Source organism: Syngnathus scovelli, chromosome 11 (genome assembly GCF_024217435.2).
Source record: "Syngnathus scovelli strain Florida chromosome 11, RoL_Ssco_1.2, whole genome shotgun sequence".
Classification (NCBI taxonomy): Eukaryota; Metazoa; Chordata; class Actinopteri; order Syngnathiformes; family Syngnathidae; genus Syngnathus; species Syngnathus scovelli.
In genome coordinates, this window is record NC_090857.1 from 7639656 (window position 1) to 7658139 (window position 18484).

An 18484-nucleotide genomic window follows, 5' to 3' on the forward strand; every position below is an offset into this window, starting at 1 on the left:
CATTAAGACAAAGGACAAATTTTTCAGCTCCATGAAAACAAAGCCAATCGTGAAAAGACGGTTTGAGGGTTGAGCCAATAGCTATTTTCTTTCCTCTGTTATACATCGAGTTTAAAAGCTTTGCTATGAATTATTTCTATCTTATGCATCTGTAGAATACAGTGGTGTCGCTCTGGTTGAATACAATTGCTTTTGAATTAATAATGGAGATGTAACTAATTAGTTCCAAGGTCAAACTAGCACTGTGCTAGCATAATAAACATTCCAGACTATTTTTAATTGTCTTACAAGTGTAAAATTAAGTTAACAATACTCAATGTGCATGTTAAAAACAAAACCTAAGCAAATATTGTAAAGAGTAAAAATAAATTACCCATTGGCCACTTTTTTTCACTAAATGCTTCCATCTACAAGGGCTATACAAAGTCTACACACCCCTGCTCAAATGCTAAGTTTTGTGAAATAAAACAATGAGACAAAGAATAGCCACCTCAAATCTTAACCAGTAACTTGTTTGATGCGGTTGGAAAAAAATGGAATCCTTTTAAGTGGAGATAACGTAGTTGCAAAAGTGCGCACACCTACTTATAACTGGGTTGTGGTTAAGTTTACAATTATTTTACAATTATTAACGTATTTTAAATGCATTAGCGCACAATTGCCACTATTTAACGTGCCCAAAAGTGCCACCTTGGTTTAGTCTTTTCTTTATCATTCTTCACAATCTTCTTCGCGCCAAAAGATAAAGAAAAAAATGTTTGGAGTTACACGAGGGCCATTTGAGGTTTTACTCTATTTGCTCCTTCCCCTATTTCCAAACTACCATGATTACTTTCTTTACTGATTATTTTTCAATCTGAGTCATTCCTGCTGTTATCCAGAAACATTCAAATTGCAGTCTGCTCAAAGCGCACACTTTCGTGCCGGCGTAAGATTAGCGGTTTCCTGTGTATTCCCCCCTTTCACAATGAGCAGATGGATAGGTATGAATAGTAAAAAAAAAAAAAAAAATCCTTTTCCAGCATTAGTTTGCATTCCTTGCAAAATGGCTGCGGTGCATGAGAGAGTAACTGCCTCGGTGGGACGCGCACACACAGGATGTGATTCCAGGAACTTTGATTGATGAGATAATCCATCTGGCTCAGAGGCAAAGGAGGGGAGGAGCTGGGAAGGGCGGGAGAAAGGGAGAGTGTACAACATGAGCCATGGTGTTGCTCCAAATCATGATGCCGTTTAGAGATTTATGCATGTGCTTGCTTACAGCAGGCACACTTGTGGATCTCGTTAGTGGAGGGGGGGGGGGGGGGGGGGGGGGGGGGGGTTCAACAAAGTGACTGTCTGGATCTATCTTTTCCAATTACTATGCTTTTGGTAAACACCATATAAAGCTGGGGAGGGGAAGAGGGTGGGGGGGCTCTTTGTTGATTGTCTGCATTCAACAAATTGTTCCTGGCTTCTATCACAGCTACAACAAAGTGGGTGGAGGTGCGTCGTGGATGAGAGAATGACAGATGAAATACTCGTCCCAGTCATGACATAAGCCAGATGAATGGTGTTTTCACGTTTCCATCCTGGACAAGTGGCCCAGTAGAGCAGGCCCAAGGATAACATCTAGCAGTGCAATTCAACATGAAGACTTTTTCCCGCTTGAGATTTCCCAATGGGAATAGTGAACTTCTGGGTTTAAGATGTCTGTAATATACAGTCAAGTCACACCTTTGCTAAGTGAATGTTAGTAACTAGTGTTTATTCTAACACAAATGCTGCCTAAAGTCCTCTCTGGGAAAAAACATCTTTCTATTATTCTTTATGGCATTAATGCTGGGCTGCATGACCAACTATGATTTCAATTTTTTTTTTTAGCGAGCTAGGGGGACAAAAGACTGCATGATGTGCGGACTGCAGTATGGGTTGCGCAAAAGGGCACTGAGCTATTCCCCTCAGATAAAAGTATCATGTTACAACATGATGCTGCAGAGGAACAAATCAATACGCCGCAGCTACTCATGAAAGATAAATTAGCTCAAAGATGAATTAGAAGAGGCATTTAATGGTACGAGGAAGTAGAGATGTATGCATTTCTTGGATTGATTATTTTATAATGATTTTTTGCAAGTATTACTTACACTGGGATGCGAGACTTGCTCTTTGAATTTTCTGAACTTTGAATGTTCTCATTGTTTTGACATTCGTGAAAAAAAAGACTTTTTGAAGTTAACTGATTATGAAAAAGGGCTTTTGCCTCTTTTTTAAAATGTACGTTCCAATTGCTTTTACATTTTGAACAAAAAAGACTGCTACAATACTCAAAAGCTGCTTGATTATTCTGTTGACGTCCAAGTTGCTCTCGTTCAGTACAACTTGGGTTTTGCTGCTCTCTGCTGGTGAACTGTATACGCAAATATTTTTTTACTGCCTATGTCGGTTCGGGTTAAAACAAAGAAATACAGTACTTACAAAAATGAGATGTGTCATCATAACTCTGTGTTTGTGACAAAGGTACAAAATTATTCAATTGATACCCGATTTAACTTGAAATCAGCATTTGGTAAACTATAATACATTACACTCAATATAATGGAAGCTTTAAATCAAATAAATAAAACAGTGGCAGTGTAAAGCAAGAAACTAAAAGTACAACTATTCTTTTATAGTAAGATTTAATTAATTTGATCAGTATGTTTCCATTGCACAGTGTGTAAATGCAGCTTTCCTGTCTCTTCCACTGCATTTCAGATCGGGCAAAAACATCTGGCATGACCACATTTGCAAGCACCAATGAAAGTGCTAAAATAAGCAAGCCAATGCCTGAGAAAAAAAAACAAAGTCAAGAATGTGACGAGAAAGTGAAAATGCATACATAAGCTAGTCATTTTTCTTTGTGCGATAGAATAACTGGCCACGGTAAAGTGGTGGGCTGGAAACCAAAGAGTCATTTTGGTGGTGAGTTACAGTATTTTCCCCAGCCAACTCTCCAGCCCCCTCACACAAAGAAAGAACCCTTTGTTCCTCTCAACATTGACATTATAAAACCTGTAGATGTCGCTGTTGCCCCGCTTTTCACTGATCTTGAGCATATTTGCACGTGTAGTTTGTGCCTAAAGAAAATCTAACCATAAATAAGCGAGTGTGTTCACACTATTGGTACACACAGATTTTTTTTGCTAGCAACTTATACAGCAATACTGGGCAAAGTGTCACCTCTTCACACTGGAAAAGAAACTGCACTGCTCAGGATAGGAATGTGAAAAAAAGTATACAGCACGTCCCTCAAGCATCCTTCTCTCACGACAGGACATTTACAAAAAGCAGGGTCATCAGACTTGCAACGTCACCATCACCACATTCATAGAACATTGTCTTCACACTGGTTCCCTCAGGGAAGTGTTTCAGGAGCGTGAAATGAAATTTGTCTGGAAATTATCATGTTTCCTCTTCATTAGTCTATGCCAGTGATGGAACAATTATTTTTTTCTTCAATTAACCTGCGTATATCTATCTGCTGCCGCGATAGCATTGTTTTTCAATTAAAACGGTTCAGATGGCATCATCATCATCATCATCTTCCTCGTCACCAAGATGATGTCATGAATATATATTTGAAGACAATACTGTTATAACTGCACTTTCTGTTTCGAGTGAATGGTAAAACGCTGATAAACTCAGTTGCTGCAGAATTAATTGATTTTGTTTTTGTTTTGGGGGATATAAAAAAAGGTGCCGTACAATATGTCAATTTTTTTGATTGATTGAGGAATGTGCCTGGAGGAGACGTCAAAATATAAAATGGCTATATCGATTTGGACTTATGGGCTTGGAAAATGTAAATTATAGTGGGAATTTGTGGACTGGAAAATACTTTCCGATAAATGTCACAGTTTGATGTTGTAATGGTTTGAATCAATATTTAGTGAAATAGTGTATGGGCAAATGAGCTAAATCAGGAATGGCTACGAATGAGCAACTTGGGAGAAATAAATTATCTCTCAGCTCAACATTCAAAGGAATTTGTGATTATATATGAATGAACAACTAATTTGCTGGATGAGGAGTTCAGAGTTTTGAAATGGTTCGGTGAGGGCGGAGGAAGAGTAATATTTAACTCACCATTCAGGATTTGGTTATTCAAGGTGGGAATTGATTGCTCAGTAAAATGTTTTAAATTTGACATAGGTCTGCATACAAAAAAATACATGGAACTGTCATGTGTTAATATTTTATTTGTTTCATCGTTTATATAGTATATATAAATTTAAACATGGATTGTTTACCATTTCACTAAATCACCCAAAATTTCCGTAAACTTTCTGGAAAATTACCGTAAACACACGCACGCACACACCGACCTGTGCAACATACAATTCGAAGAATGCATGTGGTACTGAGGGGGGGGATCTGAGGAGGAGGAGGAGGAGGAAGAAGAGGAGGAGGAAGAAGAGGAGGAGGAGGAAGAGGAGGAGGAGGAAGAAGAGGAGGAAGGCCAGCCGACGTCACTCATCAGACCGCTGGCTGACGGCGCTCGGAACCTCCAGCTCGTCAATCTGTGGCCAGCGGCGACAGAGGCGACCGGCAAAGTGCTCCCAACCTTCCACCAGCTTCTTGACGCACTCCACTCGCCTCCTCCACTGCCAGAACGAAAAGCACACCCGATCACCCTCACCCACCCCGGACGATCGAGTTGCAGGCAGCGGCTCCAACTCGAGCGCAAAATCCAGGCTAGCTGCGCCCGCTAGCCTTCGAGAGGGTGGCCGGGCTGTCCATGCATCCGGGGAGCCCCCGAGGCAGCCCCGGACTGGCTGGGTGAAGACCGAGCCGGAAGCCTTGAGCCTTGACACTCAGCGCGCTGTTTCGCACGCAGTGGCAGTGGATGCCCTGCGAGGAGCATCTTCTCGCCTGTCTGCAACCAACCAGCGTGACAGCTCCAAGAGGCGATTGATGACTAATTTTCTCTTCGGATAAACCACAACAATGTTGCGCACAGCGGCCAACGTGCTGGCAGCAGGATTGCTCGTCTTGGGAATGTTGCACAGCTCGGAAGTCGTTTCACCATCCAGGGCTGTTGATGGTAAGCGATCTTGTTATGCATTCCCTATCACCTGCTGCTTTTTTTTTTTTTTTTCTCAACTCACGGTGCACGACTGCTTGCTCCAGGTTGAGGCACCAATTAAAATGAGTCTTTTGTTTGGGCAACATGTGAATATTGCAGTGAATATTGCAGTGTCACAGTCAACCTTCCTCTTTTTGTGAGAGGAGGCACTGACATTCATTGAGAAAATGATGGCACAGGCCCCAGGAGCTCTTGCTTTTAAGTAGCACTTGATGTGTGTGTATTTTTAATGTCAGTGAGTGGTGGTGGTATGTCAAAATTAGAGGTCTCAAATTGGCTACCTTGAACCTTAGCTCCTATCTTTGGGGTCCACAGTAATAATTTGCATTAAAGTCTTTTTCTTCACAGTTTTTAGTATAATCTGACGTTTCTGTTTTGGAAGAACCTTCTTGAAATGTTGCGACATCATGGAGGATTCCAGAATTTTGATCATAAATTCAAATAATTTGTTAGAATATCAAATCAAATCCGCTCTCATTTTCAATAGATTCAATAATAGACTTTCCAGTGGAACCAGTATGACTTTTGTGTTGCCATTTCCAGATTAAAAGAGCCCCCTCCCTTCTTCCAGCAACTGACCTTGCACACCTTCACAGTCTGGAACAACTTCTGGAAGCCATTAAAACCTCCCAATCTTACTCACGCACGCCTCGCTGCGGTGGCAGGAGAAAAGTCTCAATTCTATTCAGTTGAAAAGTGGAATTTGTTGCTTTTAACATTGAGCTTTGTCTTTTTTCAACCTTTTCACGAATACAAAGCTCTTCTAAAACTAATTAGCATTTGCTTGTGATATTAAATTGTGGAGGTCTTTCAACGCTTGTCTGTTTTAAATCACTAGCTGGATTTTATGAGATTCATCGTCCAGCCAAAAATCTTTGAAGTCTTGTTGTTGCACTCGACAAAATGTAGCTCAATTACCACCTTGAATGTAGCCTGCAACCACCAACAAGTCTAACAAGCTTACAAATCTCACTTGTAGAAGTAGATGTAGACATTTGTCAACACCTTGACTATAGGGAAAACCAACAATCTGTTCATCTGTCTTTAAAACCAATTTTTTTTAAATACCCGATTCAACATCGTGTCATACTGATGTTTAATTGAATTAACTGCGTAGTAATTGTACAATACAAATTGCCTCATGTCAGCATGCCTTAAATATCACATTGATAATCACTTTTGCTTTCAAAAAGGCCCCAAGGAAAGTTGAATGTTTATTTCAAGAATAATCAGTTTCACAACAACTGTTTTACAATTAATTTGCAATAATGACAGCCGACAGAAAGACAGTCAGACCTGAGGGCCCAAATAAATAAATGAATAAATAAATAAATAAATAAATAAATAAATAAATAAATAAATAAATGTAAACTTAGTTGACATTGACATCTTGCATTCATACTGGGTGCTAACTCCACTGGCAATTTTGCTAACTTTGTTACTCCACGAGATGGCTTCAACCCTGAACTTCTGTTCCCTTGCCAGTATTGTTTGAATGCTACCTGGAAGATTTGCACCATATTGGAGTGTGTAGCTCAAATCCCCATCATTGATGTCATATTGTTCGTCTTCATGCTACAAAGTAGTTGCGACTGAATCTACGGCGCCTCTGCTGGTTGTATCCAAGTAGTGCATGCTCTTTTAACAATCTTCCTTTTCCCAATTTGGCTTGTGGGCCAGAGTTAACACCCCTGATTTAAGGTCACTCTGACATATTTTTTTTTTTAATTTTTATTTTTTTTTTAAATACAGCATTGTGAAATGTTTTTTCCCCCTGAATAGTTTTATTATATTTGAGTCATTATTTCCCATCAACTGAATACCAGCCCCCTTGCCAGCCTGGTCACGTTAACCTTTATCAAACGTGATAAATCAGATTCAAGGATTAAATCTTTTTTTTTTTTTTCTTTCTCCTGTCTTGCATAGCGTTGTTTTGCCATGTGCCGAACCACCAAAGACTCTTAGTAGTGTAGCCAGGCCCCAGGTCACCAGCAAGCCCTTTGGTTTAATTGGGTCTAAACTGCCCTTTGTTTCACAGAGGAGACCTCAGCGAACAGTCTCAGATTGTTCTGAAAACTCTGCTAATTGGGGGCTTAGTGGAAAAGGCCCTAATGAAGGAATTCAGATTGCTTCACCGTATGACACAATGTCATTGCAAAAACACCCCAGCCAACTTTTGTCTGCTTGCTAAATTAAACTCAATCGTACAATTCCATCCTCTTTTCACAAACGTAATATTCATCATCCCTATGTGGCCTCACTTGTAACATTTGCTTCGAAGATCAACGGGGTGGCCAACATCATCACATGGCCAAAAGGTTCCCATTTGACAGTTTGCTGACAACTCTAAGCAAGATGGCAAACGGAGTGCATTTGGCAGCTTAGTCTTGCTCACTCAAATTGAAAGTGCATGTGGAAAATGCATTTCCAATTGTGCATATCTCAGCTTGTTCTGTGGTTAAATATCAAATGCGACGCTGTAAAATAGCTGCTATGTAATCCAGTCCTTTGCTCAGTGGATTTTCGGAAGGAAAATAACAAGCGAAGCTCATTGAAATCCAGCCACATTATTGCGCTAAGAAGTATCATCAAATTCTTCACAGTTTACTAAGTTGAAGATTAAACAAGTCCATGGAGCGAGCCATGGATGTAATATTTTTTTATCACTGTAAAATACTACATTGCACCATTATAATTCATACTCGCATGCATACATATATTATTTATACTTCATTAAAGCGCTTCAGCGTAGTTGTACTTAATGGAAAGCGTTGTAAATTGATTTCTTAACAAGACAGTTTACCACTACAAGTATCAAGTTGGGCTGGAATTTTAAAGATCGAATAGACTTACCTTGGCAATTGAATATAATTGAATATATTCATTACTTTGGTCGATAAGTTGTACCTCTGGGTAATGGTAGTGTTTACCTTTAAACTTATTGACAGCTGGTCTTTTCTAAAATGAATGTTTGGTCCCTTTAAAAACAATATATATACAAACTAGATAAAGTATGATAAAAATAAAAATAAATATGCACCGTATTTTGCGGCTCTGACTTATCTATGGATTTTTCATGATTTTTATGATATTGTACGATTTGCCCATATTCTCTTATATACGGAAATTGAACATTAAAACACCTGCGGCTTATAGTCCAATGCGGCTTATATATGAACAAAACAGGATTTCCCTCTAATTTTAGCTGGTGGGGCTTATATTCGGGTGCGGTTTGTAGTCCAGAAATTACGGTAAATGTGATTGGGAGACGCTTGTCCATCTGTGCCCTGTGATTGGCTCATGACCAGTCTAGCCCGCACTTAAAGTCAACCGAGATCTGCTCTCGCTCACTTGCAACGCTGAAGATTTGTAGAAAAAATCAGAACACATTGAAATATGCTAAAAGACATTTAAGTGCCGTATGATGTATTTCAGCTCTAGTTTCTTTTGTTGCAGCATTTGAATTGGAGCACAGGAGCCGCGTAATGTGTTGGCTTCTTTGGTGGCAGCTTTCCGAGACGAATGGCCCCTGCTTTGTTGTCAGGCTCCGTTTTATCATCCGGACCCAAATACGCCCAAATGGCGGCGGAGGCATTTTTCTTCTTTACAAGGCTTGTAGCATACTCACCTCTCATTGTTGTGGTCTTTCACTGCCTAGAGAGCAAGACAGAATGCTGACATTGCGCCATGTACGGCATGTGGCCAATTAATTCAAGATAGCGGCGATTTGTAATCATCAGATGATTTTTTAAAGAGATGATTCCTTTCCCCTATCGAAATATGTTCTACTTTAAGCTCCGGCCGACGCATCTCATACTTTCATTGTCATCCATTTTACTCTTCAGTGGTATTTTCGCTCGCCCGACGTCCATATTTTCAGTGGCAGTTGTGTAAGGGAGCAGAGTGGTGGCCTTTGTAGATGAGCATTCGCTAAAATCGAAGCAGACACATCTGACAGGTTGCGGCGATTCAGCACCCTGATAAAACCTCGTATTATTATAATGATATGTATTATCTGTCTGAATGGAACAATGAAAATGAGGATGGTTTTCACATTTTTTCACAGCGGTGTAACACGGGCATCGCTTGTGTGATGTCTGTTATTTTGCCTGCGTGGCTTAGTAATGTAATCCAAATATCAACAGTACATTAGGACATCATTTGAATAATTGATTAAGTAATTGTTGACTGGTGGACATAATTCGTCCTTCTGTAAGTGTTTGAACGCACATGTCCACCTGTTTTAGTTTCTTTATAGGAATCTGAACGGTAAAATTCACAATAGATGTTTGATCTGTGAATCAACCACGCATTCCTTGAGTGAAATATATTTGAATGAAAATGCCATTAAAAATAAATGAATGAATGCTTTCAAATTCAGAATGCTTGGTGAACATTCTAGAGAATCTCGGCGCTCCTGCGTCACACATACAAACTTGAAACTTGCACTGATCTTGTGAAAAGGCACAGAAGAATTTTGTATAATCTCCTTTAATGTTTCCCTTGAGCGGCATACTAAGTAGGCTTAATTGTCATCGTTCTCCCTCTGTAGCTTCGTACAGCGTGCACTCTTGCAATGGCAGCATGGCGGAGGGATTTGTCTAAACTGACTGTTGATAATTGAGTATCACACCTTGGGGTTCTCTTAAATTTACCATCCTTACTCTCCCCCCACTGAATTTTATGTTGTCCTCATGTGGAAGTTAAAGTCGTTTTCCTCGGGGTTCCGATGCTGAGGCTAACACAAATATCTGTCTTGGTTGATTACAGCTTCGGGCTTCAGTCGTAGCGAAATCTTAGCCAGACATCCGAGATGTTCTTAATTAAGCGCTTTTGTGATTACTCGGCTTTGTTAAGAGGTTGTGCCTTTCAGTACCACTATGGCTTGTTTAGATCTACTTTGTGCTCAGAGCTGACCTGTAAAAAAAAAAAAAAAAAAAATCCTAATTCCTTTTGCAACCGACGTCACACACAATGACATTCTTGATGTTAAGTCTCCTTCTGGGTTTTTGTTACACCACATACTTATGTAGACCTATTATACACTACGGATCTGAGTTATGATTGCTTAATTGATGTTTGGAATTGATTATTGCTTCCTTGTATCGGGAAGCAAAATAAGATTGCACCACATGGCTGCAACCAGCAGAGGCGCTGTTGATCTATTGTGTCAGTTTAGGCCTACATCACAATATGGCATCACAACAGAAGTTTTAAACATTCAGAGAGAGTTATCCATTCTATAACAATGATTGATAGAAAAAAAATCATCTTAAACCAAATATTGAGTTCCATTGGCGCTATTCAAACCATTGAAAGTCCCATGTTAATCCTTATTTGCAATCCGCGAGCTTTTTCTTTTCTATCATTTCTCCATCTTGCACAGTTCCTCCAAACTCTGTTGAAATGGTTTATTTAACAAGGAAGCACAGCTGGGGCCCCCTTCTATGTTTACAACATGGCAAATTGGAAAACTTTTCCTCCCCCTTCATCTTCTCCACTCCTCTATTCCAAAACCTTGGATGTCTTCATGCCTTTGTTGTGGTGGAGGATGAAACACTTCTAAGACTTGAACCAATCAGGCCGAATTGATGTTTTCCTAATTTTGGCCCAAACCTTTAAGATTGTTTTTTTATAAAATGTGATTTTGTTTCAGAGGCAAAAATACAAATAACACATTTTGAGTTGACTTCCTCATAATGGATGTCAGGATATTTATGAGCAACAGTGTTGTCATGTTGTTTATCTGCTTCCCCTCAAATACTTGTGAAATCGTAATGGACAGTAAATTTAAAATGGCAGGATTACAGTCTGTTCTTGAGAAACTCCGTGTTTTGCTCGTGAAAGTACACCCTATCTTGACTAGACTAAACTCTGTGACTTTTCAACCCCAGTAGACATCGCAAGTGTGTGTAAACGTTTTGAATAAGCACGCTATGCAATTACCTCAGCCAACACGCCCACCCGGTGTTTTTGTGTGCCCTGACATTTTTATTATTCGCAATACTTGAGGCGGAGTCATTAAATCCTTAGTCCAGAAAGGAACGTGGACTAAGTCCACAGTGGTGGTTAGCTCGGATTGTTTATGCAGTCGTCATGGCGTCAAGAAAGGTTGCAGTGGACTTATTATCTTTTTGTAAACAAAAGTTTTGTGAGTTCTGTGTGATTGTCCTCCATGATGCGGCCAATGCAAAGCGTTGTTATCTTTTGTATTCATTTCATAGACTGATGAATCAGAGTAAGTTTGCTATGACTTAACTTCGCCCTGCGGGAAAATTCTGTTTCCTTTCTCCCCTTAATATGGAGGTCAAAGAAAAGGGTCAGGAACAAATCCGCCCCCCTGGAGCGTTAGCTCTCAAGGCCGTATGAATGGGGATCATCTGGCTTGAAGACAGGTTTTCCTTTTATAATATAATTTCCGCAGTCGACTTTGAAGAGTGGACACTCACCCCTGTTGACAGTCTCAGCTGCAACTTTGGAGTGCCCTCGCTGATCTCCAAAGGCAGACGTCCAACTTATTTTTAGCCTTGTCGTGGGCACGAGGAAATGGGGCTGTGGCTGGAGGAGTGGGTGGTGTTTGTCTTTGGAGAAGACGTTTCCTAACTCATCTTGTCGGCAGCGCGGTGGGTGTGGGGGCGGCATGTGTGATGCTGTTGCCCGAATGGAGATGACCCAAAAGTAGCTTCTACCTTGGTAAACACACGGGCTAGTCATGTGCGACATTCCTCCATCTCATCTCAGTATCCCACTTGAGCTCGGGAAATTGTGAAGGAAAGCTGAGAAGTCACAATGCCCGAGTAAGAAATTATGACATATATTTCAAGGTACATCCTTGAAATAATAAGCTACTTGATGATCTTCCACAGGGATTGCTGAAGGCTTGGCTAACCATCGAGTGTGTCGTGGAGGGCACACTCACTTTCCAGAGCTTCTTGATAGCACAATTAATTGTAATTTTCACTTTCTCGGGAGCCGTGCTGATAACTACATTATAGCAAAAAAACAAAGACACCTAAAATACGTGACGTGGAAGCAAATGAATTCGCATGAGATAGAGAGGTCCAAATGGTCTTCGGGCTGAGGTTCAGACGTCTCTGTGTCAGAAGCGTATTTTGCAGCTTGAACAGTGAAATGTAAAATAAAAGAATTCTGTCAATCAGCTTATACAGATTAGTTGCTTTAAAAATAAGTTACTTTTACTGATTGCTTGATTTGATTAAATGTACCTAAGTTAGCTTACCAGTTATAATAGTTACATTCAGCTGTTTCCGACAACCCGGCCTCACATAAAAATGACACCCGGGCCTTTTAACAGTGCCATTTAAGAGTCAAGTTTGTTCTGGTTTAAAAAAAAAACAAAAAAACAACCTTTATGACTTACCATAATTTGGCTTAAAAAACAAACAGTATTTTATGGATTTTACTTAAGTCTTTTTAGACTTCACTGAACATAAATGCACTATTAAATGAAATAAATAAATACGCAGTCTTTTTACTTAACAAGGTGCTATAAATGTGACACGATGCCTTTGCGACGTCGCTCCCTCAAACAGAAATGCAAAGTTAAAGACTCCAATATTGCCTCATTATACTGAAATTCAAATTCACAACCAGTCTTTCCCTTTCTTATGTGCTCCATAACGTGCAGTCATTTGTTGAGTGCACATTTTGGAGTAGCGTGTTACTTAGCAACACGCCATCAACATAAACAATAAAAAGTCACACCGTGCATGTTTGGAGACTGACTTCTCCACTCTACAGTAACTCGCACCTCCACCTCTCTAACCTCCTGACCTACTTCCTGAGCTCTGTGATATGTTTCTGTCACCAGCCCCTCGTGCTCCACCCACAGCTTTTATTGGAAACAGAGTATCCTGCCAGGCTCCAGCATCGAAATAAGCTGTGGACGGAAGACAGGCGCTGCCTGCTACAGATGTTCTTGATCTCTACAAACATGCAAACAAACAAAGACCTTTGAGAAAGGAAATAGTGATGCATCCTGAGTGTAATCCTGGCTACCGTTCATGAATAAATCAAAACCTTGTGACTTCTCAGAGAGAAATTGTGCCATACCATGTATACACACACAAACGCACACACACACACGTGTTAAGTGGAGTGCGGCAACATGTCAGGATGGATTCTTCGTTTTTAGGTTGAGCTCCGTGGAGGCTAGCTTTAAATGTAAATGCCGTCACACCGCTTAGCTGCCTTCATTCCATCATCTGTGAACGATGATAGCCCACTTTCCCATCGTAGTGCCAAACAATCCCGAGGTGACAGCGGTATTTCTTAGTGTTTTTTTTATTTTTTTTTATATTCTGCCCATGTCGTGTGAAACACATTGAAACCTAAAGGCTCTTATCTAGGGGTTGACATTGTCATTACCCACGGAGGTCAGTCAGAGTTCCAGAATGATTGCGGTCCACTTTCGGACCGCAGTCAGGAGTGGCAGTAAAATCTTGGGCTTTTAAGACCGGCTCATGGTTTAATTCTTGCTTGTACACAAAAAACTGACAGGTTGCTGTTGGAAAAATGCTACGTTGCTTCCTGACGACGACTGAAGTCCCCCTTGAGCGATTATAAAAAGTACTATATCACAAAGAAAAGGATTTTTCACTGTAATGGGTATGAAGATGGCAGTGACGAGGAGAAAAAAGAGAAACTTTCATAAGACTAGCTGCCTTTTCACTGTCAGAATGGCCTTCATCAGTCACTGACAACGTCTTATTAAAGGAAACTCACTAAACCCCCTAATGACTTACTGACGCCAGTGTGTGCCTAATGATTACTTCATGATTAATCATTCAAGAATTACGGATCACTGTTCCTAAAAGTAAATAGATTTTTTAAATTTTATTTCCATTCAACACAAAGATAATCAGTTTGCTTTCATAAAGGACTATAATCAAAAATGATTAATACATGAATTTGATAATCGATGAGTTGTCGATTAATCGTTGCTTCTGTAGTTTATATAGAGTTTAAATTACACATGAAAGATGTAACAATTCTAAAAAATAACTGATTAATACATACATTTGATAATCAATTAGTTGTCGATTAATCGTTACATCTGTAGTTTGTATATAGTTTAAATTACACATTATGATTCATGCGAAACCTGCTTATGTTTCGGGTTCCGGTGACCCCTGATCTAGTCTCTCTGCTGGTCCACGAGGATTTGTCTGTTTGATTGGAACTGGAGGGGATGTTATTTGATCTTATCTTTGCGTTGTACCGTTGGAACCACTGACCTGAATGCACTATATGGGGGCTTCAAGTTTATGCAAAGCTTTTCCAAGATGCTTTGATTGCAACCACTTTTCTTTTTCCATCAGCCAGCCAATGGTAAAGAATGAAACAGAAGCTTCAAACTAATGAGACCCCAGAATAAATATTATTGACTCAAAAGGATTTTTTCTTCTCTAGTGTTTTAACATATTCTGATCTGTTGCTTTTCAGCTCCAAAGACCTGCAGCCCGAAGCAATTTGTCTGTAAAGATGGCGTGACGTGCATCTCAAAGGGATGGCGCTGCGACCGCGAGAAAGACTGTCCGGACGGCTCGGACGAGGAGCCGGATATTTGTAAGTGTTTCTAAAAAAAAAAAAAAAGTCTACACGGAAGCCATACTTTTTTTTTTTTTTAGATGTTGTTATTGTTGACTCTGATTGTGTGGATCTTTCTGTATTTACAGCAAACCTTGGCTGACATTTAAGTATTCAAAGTACATAATTGGAGCTTTGGTGGAAGTGAATGCTTCTTCAGCTCTAAATACACGCATCATGTAATTTACAGACATTGAGATGGTTCAGGATGCCTATTTTTGTTTTTTTAATCATTCAGTGTGATGCGCATTTACCTTCATTTATTTCCAGCGTATTGCGTTACAAATGAATGTAATAACAGTTTGAAAAATAACATTTAAAGTTTACCGAGAGATGGATTTCAGTTGACTTTAATATTTCATCCCCTTAACACTTTGTGATTGACTTAGATTGAGAGCTCTATTCGATTTATTTGGCGTGACGAGCGAAAACAATCGGGTGTTTTGTTTGCTGTCCATTTAGGTCATTTTGCAGTAAAGCTTATGATCATGGAGATTTACGATGTTTTGTTTTCATCTGGGATGGAAGGGATATCCTTTTTTCTTCCAGCGCCACAGTAGATGCGGTTAATGAGACAAAATGAATGTACTAAAAAAAGACAGCCTTGTTTTCAAAGTCTACATTAGAGATGAAATGCTCTCAGGGTGGATCCCTGGTGAGGGAATGAGAGCAGCTGTGTCTCTCTTTGGTCAGCTTTTAGTTTTCCAAGAGGACAGGACGTTTGGACGTAGGGGAAAAAGTGTGTGTGTATATACCTTTGACATGTTTTTGGACGGTTAGCCTGGATGAAGCTTCGAGTTGAAGTCTAGACGCCGTAAGAAAAAAAAAAAGCGAGTCAGTCTGGAAGTCATTAAAAACGCAGCCACAGCAATGGAGAAACCTGCTGTTTTGCACAACCTGCTCCTTCCTCCTCCTTCTCAACTGTGGGCGAGCCTGCTTCCATGTCTCTATCTGGGACAGAGACAACAGTGACTGCATCCCTTGTCTCATTCTAAGTCTCGCTTCTGCCAGTACCTCTGAAAAACACTTACGGGAATAGCGCACCCAAGAAACTTGGCTTCACACTGTGGTAGTGGAAAAGGTTGTGAGTCAGAGAAAGGCCTTTCACTAAGAGGGCAAAAAGTAATGAGAAATAATTTTTTTATCAATCAGAGGTTCCTTTGGACCTCTGAAAAACGTCTCCAAAAGTCATTTTGGACAGTAATCTGCGGACAGTTTAAGGAGGAACCCATCAAGTCTATCAAACACCAGAGAACAGAACAGAGAATGCAATTCAACATCAGTGGATGAATGTACCAAAAAATCCTAAAGGCACATGTAAAAGCTATTTTAGATCACAGGTGTCAAACCCAAGGCCCGGGGGCTAGATTCAGCCCGCCATGTCATTCTTTATGGCCCATGAGATCAAATCATGTCAACTCCTATGATTCTTGCTAAAATCCATTCCATCATTTTTAATTTGCATGTGTAATAAATAATAATGTTGAGGTTTTGTAAGAACTGTTTTACCCTTTTTATAGTAATTTGAACAATAACTGAAGAAAACATTAGTTCTGATTTCAAAACTAGTAAACCATCTATTTGTTGTGTAAATGTATCAGTACGAGGCGATTAAACATTTCTTTGGTATCACTGTCAAAGTGGCTTGCGATAAAAATGAGTTTGACACCACTGTCACTTAAAAATTGTTTGGCAGGGAACTGCGGAAAGCGCGTCACATTGAACGCATCAGAAGGAGACACACTATCAAATCACAACAATGGAGCTTGTCCTTGATTTAATCCATTTAAGCCACAGTAAGGAGACTAGCGTGGAATTCGAGTAGTTACATTCAAAAGAAAATCGGCATTAAGTTTCACATCATTTGATAATTTTTCTAAATAAGAATGTCAGTGAAGGTTACATGCGTTAGAATGGACTGTAATTGTGGTTGTCTTTGGAATTGCAGACTACCATCGACGCCTTCCCCTCATTATGTTTTTGTCCTTCTGGTGCAAGGCCTGTCTCTGACTCACGAGCTTTTCCACTACCACAGTGCACAGTCAAGTTTCTGTTTATTGCGACGGCGCACTTTGACGAAGCTTTCGGTTCAACGATGCAAAAGGAAGGTTTATTGATTCCTTACGTGGATGCGGTTTCACAGCGGCCCTTGTCGGTGGGGCGGCTATTGCCCGTGAAGTCGGCCACTGTCCACTGCAGCTGCTGTATTTCTCCCACAATGCTGTCCTTTGTACCCCAGGGTGCTAGGCCACAGTGGAATAGAGGCATACTGACAGAGGACAACAAAAAACTCAACGGTTGTTTGCGCATATGCCCTTTTCTAAAGATCTACATTCACAATCAAAAGCCAAGCTACAACATGAGAAAGTCCAAAGGTCGGTAGAGTGCGAGGTGTGTTTTTGAGCTCCTCGGGCTGTGGAATTCATTTTCTTTCCTGCAGTGTTCCCACGTCGAAAGCAAGGTGGCCTTGGAAACGTAAGAAGTGTAATGCCGGCTGCCGCTGGCCTGTAATAAGAACACTTTTACAGTCTAGTCCCCCTAAGCAGCAATTAGCCTTTTAGGAGATTGACAGCCCTTGTAGAAAGGCTGATTTCTATTGTTGGAATTATATACATTGTAATCACTATAAAGACTAAAAAGAGTTTCGTGCAATAGTAATGACCTCTCGTGTCACTTCAGAAAGAAATAATGAGGTTTATTTTAGTTTGTTCTGCATTTACGCTGTCATGTACTTGCCGCTTGACCCCAGACGATAATTACGATGCTCAGATAGGAGCAAGGAAGTGAACTGTTTGATCTTGACACTGTCGCCTTAAAGCACCCGGCCCAGAAAGCTCATCACGGACAAAAACCTTGACATGAAAGAACATGTTGAGGATCCGAGGAAGGAACCAATTGCAGGTGTGCGGAAATACACACTCGCAAACATGCATAGTTTTGCTAAGTCATGTATTTCTTTCAAATCTGTTGAGATTTTTATTTGTTAATTGGTTGGTTAGTCTAAAAAAATTAACAATACTTTTAGTCCGATGCCCACTGCTCGTATGATAATTACTATTAACATCCAAGCAGGGCTAACTTCTCCTCACATTTATTCCAAATCACATTCCGAAAGTTCAGGATATTTCGTTTGTATCAAATGCAAACAGCAGCTACTAAATGTCAGCATAAAAACGATATATTTAAGGGTACGCTGGTCTGCCAGCCACCAGTCTAGGCCAATTTTAGACAAGTCTGGCAGAAGCTGAAGAAAGACAAGAGGGCCCATACTGTGTTCAGCCAAGAAAAGTGCGCCGGGGGTTTAAATTGAAGAGGGGGAGAGGGGTGTCATTATGTAATCCCAGCAGGGCTTCCCACAGACAGCGTCGGTCGGAGAAGGCCAGAGGCACTCCAAGGGGACTCAAGAGACAACAGGAAAGAAATAATGTATTGAAGGCATTAACATAGACGCTGAACATCTGGTTCGGACTGGTGGTGCGATCTTTTCCAGTGACGTCAGCTGTTGGTCTTCTCTTGCCCCTTACCTGTCATGAGCGTGGCTTTTTATGGGATGTCAGCCACCTGGTTGTGCTGAAGATCACACGGTCAAAAAGACATTATCATTCCACATCTGTTGTGAATAATTCCGCGTGGAGAGCCCGGATGTTGTAGTAGCAGATGGCCTCTAGTGGCCGCCCTTTCCCAACTTTAATCAAATAAAATAGTGTCAATTCCAATAGCATTTTTTTTCAGTGTACTGGTTTTAATTACTGTAGATTTCTAAAATGA

The 18484-nt window shown here is 40.4% G+C and overlaps 1 protein-coding gene across 4 annotated transcripts in view; it reads left to right on the plus strand.

The window, feature by feature from the left end:
- The first annotated feature begins 4473 nt into the window (after nucleotides 1-4473).
- LOC125976691 (low-density lipoprotein receptor-related protein 1) overlaps nucleotides 4474-18484 on the plus strand; it is a 72831-nt gene continuing 58820 nt past the window's right edge. For all 4 annotated transcript variants that reach the window (XM_049732487.2, XM_049732488.2, XM_049732489.2 and 1 more), the window contains exons 1-2: nucleotides 4474-5065; nucleotides 14573-14695. In XM_049732487.2, the coding sequence (XP_049588444.1) occupies nucleotides 4969-5065; nucleotides 14573-14695 (220 nt within the window). In that variant the 5' untranslated portion in view covers nucleotides 4474-4968. The remainder of the gene's footprint in view (nucleotides 5066-14572; nucleotides 14696-18484) is intronic.